At 36.6% G+C, this 8,476-nt stretch overlaps 1 protein-coding gene across 1 annotated transcript; it reads left to right on the top strand.

Annotated features, from left to right (window-relative positions):
* Positions 1 to 430: 430 nt before the first annotated feature.
* LOC125420253 (uncharacterized) lies at positions 431 to 1,168 on the top strand. The gene has a single exon (XM_060818679.1). It carries the CDS (start codon positions 431 to 433, stop codon positions 1,166 to 1,168), a length of 738 nt encoding a protein of 245 aa, XP_060674662.1.
* Positions 1,169 to 8,476: the final 7,308 nt, after the last annotated feature.

The following is an 8,476-nucleotide window of genomic DNA, read 5'->3' as shown; positions in this document are numbered from 1 at the left end:
CATATTTTTTTATTTTTTTATTTTTTTAGGTCCTATCAATAAAGAATAACATTGACGTGCTTGACAAAAATTTCTTCTACTCTCCGAGTATCAATAAGTGCCATATGGTGCCAAAATGGTATTAATAATTCAAGGTCACAATTCATATGCTATTAATTCATGGCTGGTGGAATAACTGTCAATAGTATGAATTATTGGTCTAACCCTTATCCTTTTGGAGTTCCGATATAAGGCTTTATCCACCACTTCCCTCATCTCACAGCGGTTGCAAGGACTTACCAGATTTATCCAACAATATCGGTCAGTCGAATCCCTTTTCTTTCTTGATTTGATTTCCTTTCTATTTTTGGTCCTATTTAATTGGAATTATGTTCATGGCTTTCAAGTACTTTGATTTTGATTTCATGTTATTATTTAATTTTAACACTTAATGAAAGACATCATGCATTTCACTGATTTGGTTAGAAAGTTTATGTGTGACAAAAAGGACTTTCCCAATAGTTCTGAGTATTTTACCCTCTGTCTCCATTCTACAAAGCAGCTAGATAATGTGGGGGTGAAGTTTGGGCATTCTAAAGTTGCTACATATTTAGCTGGCATAACGATTTGTCCTGATGTTAAGGACAATGATAAGCGCTGCTGGTGGAAGTGCCGCGATCGCTGTTGGTGGAATGGCCGCAGTTGCTGTTGGAGAAATGGTTGCTGTGGGATTAATTGTTTGGAATTGAAAATCCCTCAATTGAAGGTAGATAACAACACCGAGTGCATTTTCAGAAACGTCATGGCATTGGAGCAGTTTGTTTATCCAAAGGCTCCTCGTATCTGCAATTATATTTTTCTGCTGGATCAACTCATCGGCACCGTTGAAGATGTGGCTTTTCTGGTTGACAAGGGAATCATTGAGAACTGGCTTGGCAGTAACAAGGCCGTGGCTGCCTTGGTTAAAACACTCTGCGACCAAATTGTGACACCGCATTTCTTCTATGCTGATATCTGCGACGAACTTAACGAGTATCACAGCAAAAAATTGAATGTTGCCAGGTCAACCCTCAATAGGGTTTACTTCAAGGATATTTGGACTGGTAGTTCCACTGTTGTTGGGCTTGTTATCATTGTGTTCTCCTTCTTCTCTACCTATTCTACCATCAAGAATCTCTTCTTTGTATGAGGGAAAATATGTCAATTAGCTAGCTAGATAAAATATCAAGTGTGGTTCCTTACTACGTCCACTCTTTTTTTTTTTTTTTTTGATTTTATCAAGATGTATGTGTCTAGTTTTGTTGATCTTGTAATTATCACTATTTGTGGGCTTGAACTCAAAATAAATATATAAATAAATAAAACAGTTGAGCATGAGTATATTTTTGCTAATAGTTGTTTTTTATTTTCAATTTGCATCAGATAAATGGCTTGGAAAAAAAAGGGTTGATTGAATATTAACTTGGACCAAAAAAAAAAAAAAAGGGAGTAATTTTTTTAATTTATTTTTAATTCAAGTTAAAGAAATGAGCCCCATTCGTGAAATTGAAAATAATTTTAGAAAACTTAATGAGAGTAGTAAGGGATCTGAAATCTACATGTTAAAAATTAAAATATTAACATTTTTCCCTAAAAACTTACAGAAAGTGGCTGATAATAAGTTTATATGATTTAAGGAAAAAAAAATTTCCATCCTGACATTTTACCACTCAAGAGTCTAGAATCCAGAGGCAATCAAACGTGATTACTGGATTGTTTGTTACCTATACTCTCGTTAGGTAATTTATGGCAATTGCAACGAAATTTAAAAATTGCCATTATTGATTCTTGTGGGCACAATAAAAGCTACTATTTTCACATGGTAATGATTTGATTTGGAATCCACTCACCCTCAATATCCAAAAAGAAAAAAAAAAAAAAAGAAATCCCATTATAAGTGTATACCATACAAGGAGAACAAAGTAGCAAAACCTTAAAAGAGTATTTCCAGTATTATGGCATTTTTTATTGTTTTATTTATTTTTTGGTACCATTGTTGTGAGATCCCACATCGGTTGGAAAAGGGAACGAATTATGCCTTAAAAGAGGGTGTGGATACATTTCCTTTACGACGCGTTCCCATGAGGAAAAGTAAAACCATGAGGGGTAGGATTGGGCTCACCACCTAGCTTCCAAAGTGGACAATATCGTAATTGGGCCTGGAATGCCTGTGCTAGTGGGACTGGTAGGTAGGGGTTGTAAGAGAATTCCCCCTAACCATTACGACCTGTTTTGACAAAACCGTGTGGGCTGGACCCAAAGTGGACAATATCGCATGCGGGTGGACTGGGCTGTTACAGATGGTATCAGAGCCAGTACCCGGATCGGTGTGCCAGGGAAGATGCTGGGCCCCAAGCGGGGAGGATTGTGAGATCCCACATCGGTTGGAAAGGGTAACGAAGCATTTCGTAAAAGAGGGTGTGGATACCTTTCCCTTATGATGCATTCCTATGAGGGAAAGTAATACCGTGAGGGGTAAGATTGGGCTTACCACCTATCTTCCAAAGCGGAAAATATTGTGATTGGGCCTGGAATGCTCGTGCCAGTGGGACTGGTAGGTAGGGATTGTAAGAGGATTCCCCCTAACCATTACGACGTGTTTTGACCAAGCCGTGCAGGTTGGGCCTAAAGCAGACAATATCGCATACGGGTGGACCGAGATGTTACAATTGTCTTCAATTGTTTCAATCATTGTAAGCCACAAGGATATATCTTCTAATTAACTAATATTTGCCAATTTAATATCTTGAAATTATCCAATTCATTCCTTTTTTTTTCCCCTCTCCAATCGATCAGAGTAGGATAAATGACGAAGTGCAATTTTTTCCCCCTCTTTTGGGTCCTATCAATAAAGAATAGCATCGACACACTTTAAAAAAAAATTTCTACAACTCTCTGAGTATCAATTAAAGTGTTTTATAGTGCCAAAATGGTATTAAAAATTATGGATCATTATTCATTTATTTTTTAATTCCTGGTTGTTGGAAGAGCTGGCAATATTATGAATGATTGGTTTGGCCCTTGGGCCTCATACTTTGGGTTTAGATATACATGAGCATATATATGTGCACCTTAGCCTTTACGGGTTAGACAAATCGTAAATTCAGTCACGATTGTTTCATTTGAATATTTGGTCAAATTTCATGAAATGGTGTGCATATATATGGCTTGGCTTGAAAAAACATAGGATGGAGCCTATTTATAAACTCGCAAATTTGGTGCATGTCCTCTATTTTCAACCTCTTCTGACAGTTGCCCACAGTTGCAGCAACAAGTTGTGAAGTCCAGCCGCACCTCCACCGACAGTGATACAAACCCGCCTGAGCTCGCACAATCGACAACTCACTGGGGTACTGATCCGATACGGATGAAGACTGGACCGATCACTAAGGCTCAAGCTAAGAGGTTTAAGGACAACCTTTCTACCTTTATCCTGAAAGTAATTCATTCTCAAAAGGGCTTATCCATACCTGAAGATAAAAGACCTGTTTTAAGTATCCAAATGGTGGAGGCTGATACATCGGACACCCATGCATCGGACATTTTATATCGGATACCCATGCCTCGGACATTAGTTAGCTCGGATAGACATCAGTTAGCTTGGAGAGACATAAGTTAGCTCAGACAGACATCAGGACATCAGGCAGGCATCAGTTAGCTCGGACATCAGACATAAGTCGGCTTACTTGTCAAACTAGTCAACTCGTTTTCTAATTTGCGTTTGACTTTTCTTTTTTGGTTTTTTTATTTATTTGCTGGACAAATAAGTTTAGGAAAGTTTTTATTTTATTATTTTGTTTGTAAATTAATTAATTCCTAATTGAAAATAAGGGAATTAATTAATTAGATTAGGAAAAGGAAAGATTCGGTCAAGCTAGAACTCTTCATTGTGTGGCCGGTTTAGGGTTTATTTTGTTTCTTTCAAAGCCTATTTAAAGGCTTATTTTTCAATAAGAATACAACTTTTATTTGATTAAGAAAATACTTGTGAGATGAATTATCTCTTTGTTCTTTGAGAACACCTAAAACACCATTAGAGAATTGGTTGTTTTAGCTTGACTTATCAATAGGTTTTCCATCCCCTATTGTGGCATCTACATTATACCAAGGTTTCTAACCACAGGTTGGTTAGGGCTTGACGTCCATTCCATTAGAACTTGAACTTAATTGAGATCCGGGCTAATATAATACGGGTTTAGAAACAGGTCGTCCTAGGTTCGTATCATTTGGTATTAGAGCTAAATTTTGTTCAGGTTTGATCTATCTTTATTTGCTTTATTTGTTTTTGTGTTATTCTGCAATTTTAGCATTAGGTTAAGGTTGCTTCTATCACCATACACGTTCTGCATCTTAAAAAAAAATAAAAAATTTCATTCCTAGTTGAATTAAGATTTCCTAGTTTTATCGTATTTTTTGTTTCCTAGTTTGTTGGTTGTTTTTCATCATTGTTCTTGTTAATTTTGGGTTTCGTTGATTTTATTTTGCTGTTTTAGTATTAAATATTTGCATTCATATATTCAAAAGAAAAGAAAAGAAGGGTTTGCAGCAACATATAAAAAATAAATTAATTAAAAAATAAAAAAAACTCCACATTTATGTTTATTTGGTGATCACGGGTTTGGTGAATTTCTGGAGTTGGAATTGCAACTTTGGTAATTATTCTTGCTACTGCAGTTGTTTATGTTCTGTGAGTGAAAAAAAAAAAACAAAGGTAAAGCCGAATAAAAAAATAATAATAATAATAATAATTCGGTTTGTTGGAGTTTGACCTGTTTGCTGGAAATTTGTTGGAGCTGCTGTTTTTTTTTTAATTATTTATTCAATATTTGAGTTGCTGGGGAATTATCTTTGCTGCTGGATAATTGGATTTTGGGTGCTTTATTTATTTGGATTAAAATTAGTTAAAGGAATTGATACAAAACTTGAATTACAAGAACAACAACCAACACTTTTTTATATTTTTGTTCAATTTGATTCTTGTTTGTATTTGAATTTCTTTTTCAAGAATTTTGTTTTTGAACTCATAATCTATTACCATCTGGTGCAGCTTTCAAAAATTCCAACGTTTTCCTATTATTTTATGTTTTCTTGTCTAGAAAGCCGAAAAATTAGGATTTGTTGGATTCTTTCGGTATTGCCTACTTTTTGCTACTGTTTTATTGATAAGTTTAATTAAAACATACTACTGATCTAATTTCTATTTCATGGGTGTTTTAATTGGAACCTTGAGATAATTCATTGAGTGGAAAAAGGCAAGAGTGTGTGAACTTAAAAGAGGGTAAAAGCCGAAACAAGTGTGCAAACACGAATGTCGAGTCCTCATTTGAGTGAAACACGTAAGGGAGTGAAATTGTAAGGTCCTATTTTATTTCTATTGCATTATTATACTAACATGACAGAATCAAGAATGAGGAGAGGAGAGCCACCCTTGAGGATCAATGAGGAGGAGTCGGTAGCATTCCATGGCAATGTCCGAGATACTGGGAATGGAGACCAAGTCGACATGAGAGCTGTTTTGGAGTCAATACAGTGGGTTAGTGCTCAAGTTAAGCATATGAATCAAAGGATGGGAAGGCTAGAAGTTTTACAAGGAATTCTGAACACAAGAAATAGGCAAGAATTCCATGGAGGACGAAGCCAAGGACAAGGAGGTCGCGAGAGACCGAGAGAGGAATTTGATGAGGAGTCATTTGGTGGAGACTTTGAGGAAGGTATGGACGAACCTTTTGCTGTCCAAGATAGAGCTGGCCATGGAAGATATAGGAGGGAAGATACAGATGATGATTTGGGAAATATCAAGATTAACATCCCACCTTTTATGGGTAAAAGTGATCCCGAAGCTTATTTGGAGTGGGAAGAAAAAATGGAGATGATTTTTGATTGCCACAACTATTCGGAAGGTAAGAAGGTGAAGTTGGCAGCAATGGAGTTTGGCAATTATGCACTCCAATGGTGGACCAATGAGCAAAATACCAGAAGGAGAGTTGGAGATGATTTAATCTCGACATGGCATTAAATGAAAGGAGCTATGAGGAAACGGTTTATGCCATCCCATTACCATAGGTTGCTGCATCAAAGGCTTCAATCTTTGTCTCAAGGAAGTAGGTCCGTGGAGGATTATTACAAAGAGATGGAGATGTTAATGATGAGGCTGAATATGAATAAGGATAGGGAGGCAACAATGGCAAGATTCTTTGGAGGGTTAAACCGTGACATTGCCAACCAGCTTGAGTTACAACAATACTTGGAATTGGAGGAGATGTTGTATGTAGCAATTAAGCTTGAGAACCAATTCAAGAGGAGGGGTGTTAGTACACGGTTTGGAGGAGTTTCTAGTAGTGGAAGGACATGTTCAAGTGGCTGGAAAAACAATTCCACTTATGAAAGCAAGCTGAAGCCGAAACTTGGTGAAGAAACTACCAACCGGCCAAGAAAAGAATTTAAAGCTGAATCTGCCCAAGTCATTAAAGGTGAGGTAAAATCTGAACCTAAACCTTAAAAGTTATTTGTTTCAAGTGCCAACAAAGAGAACATATAGCCAGCCAACGCCTGAATAGAAGGATAATGGTAATTAAGGGTAATGGAGAGGTGGAATCCGAGAGTGAGGTTAGTGAGGCTGAAATTGAGCAAGAGGATGAAGGACTTGATGATGAGGCCGAGCCAGTGAACACATCAAATGTTGAGCTAAATTTGGTCTCAAGGAGGGTACTTGCTATTTACAAGGATGAAGAACAAATTCAGCGTGAGAACATCTTCCAATCTCGTTGTGAAATACAAGGTAAAATTTGTAACATGATTATAGATAGTGGTAGTTGTAGTAATATAATAAGTAACCTTGTAGTTGATAAATTGGGCTTAAAAACAATAAAACATCCTGAACCATATAGATTACAATGGCTTAATGATAGTGGTAAGATGAAAGTAAACAAACAAGCCAAAGTAAAATTTAATATAGGTAGATATGAGGATGTAGTTTTATGTGATATTGTACCCATGATTGCTGGACATATACTATTAGGTAGGCCATGGCAATTTGATAAAGATGCTACTCATTTTGGTTGAGAAAATAGAATTGTTTTCACGTTTAAAGGGAAGAAGGTCAAGCTGGAACCATTATCTCCTAAAGAGGTTTACAAAGACCAATTACAAATGCAACAAAGGAGAGAAGTCGAAAAGCTCAAGGAAAAAGCAAGTATGGCACCAACGGCTTCACCATCCTTTCAAGAAGGTAAGAATGAGGTTGCTGATCAAGGTAAGGTTTCTAAGACTCATATTGAGTGGAAAGATCAAGGAAAAACCGAAAGAGAGGGGAAAGAAAGTGGCAAACCCGAGAGCTTGGAGAAGGAAGAAAAATCCAAAGGTTTGCACCAATCCAAGGGAAAAAAAGAAAAATAAAGAAAAGAAAGGTTAAGTAGCAACTTTTATTAGAGTTTAGGGGATATTAATAAGGTTATTGAGTGTAAGAAACCTTTGCTGGTCATGATTTATAAAGAAAATTATTTTAATAATCAAACTAACTTTAAAGAACTTGAATTTCCAAGTTCAATGATTTCTCTTTTAAAGGAATTTGGAGATGTCTTCCCAAATGAGATTCCAAGTGGACTACCACCTATTCGAGGGATAGAATATCAAATTGACTTTGTCCCAGGGGCTGCCATACCACATAGACCAGCTTGTAAGAGCAATCCTAAAGAAACAAAGGAGCTGCAAAAACAGGTAAGTGATTTACTTGACAAAGGTTATATTCGTGAGAGTTTAAGTCCATGTGCTGTACCTATTTTGTTGGTACCTAAAAAGGATGGTTCTTGGAGAATGTACGTTGATTGTAGGGCTATAAATAACATTACCATCAAATATAGCCATCCCATTCCTAGATTAGATGATATGCTTGATGAGTTGCTTGGTGCTTGCATGTTTACAAAAATTGATCTTAGGAGTGGTTATCACCAAATTAGGATGAAAGAAGGTGATGAATGGAAACCGCATTCAAAACTAAATATGGGCTATATGAATGGTTAGTTATGCCTTTTGGATTATCCAATGCACCTAGTACTTTCATAAGGCTTATGAATCATGTAATGCGTCCATTTATTGGTAAATTTGTGGTTGTTTATTTTGATGACATTCTAACATATAGCCGAAATTTGGATGACCATGTGGATCAACTTAGGCAAGTTTTGCAAGTTCCTAGAAAGGAAAGATTGTTTACTAACATTAAAAAATATGAATTTTGCAAAGATGAGCTTGTGTTTCTAGGATTTGTAGTAAGTGCTGCAGGAATCAAAGTTGACCAAGCTAAGGTGAAAGCAATTCAAGAGTGGCCGGGTCCTCCTTCTATCACCCAAGTGAGGAGCTTTCATGGCTTGGCAAGCTTTTATAGAAGATTTGTCAAGGATTTTAGTACCATAGCAGCACCGTTGAATGAAGTTGTCAAGAAGAATGTCGGCTTTAAATGGGG

The sequence above is a fragment of the Ziziphus jujuba genome, chromosome 7 (genome assembly GCF_031755915.1).
Source record: "Ziziphus jujuba cultivar Dongzao chromosome 7, ASM3175591v1".
NCBI classification, from domain to species: domain Eukaryota; kingdom Viridiplantae; phylum Streptophyta; class Magnoliopsida; order Rosales; family Rhamnaceae; genus Ziziphus; species Ziziphus jujuba.
Note: the sequence above shows the minus strand (reverse complement) of the source record. Positions and strands in the feature narration are given on the sequence as shown.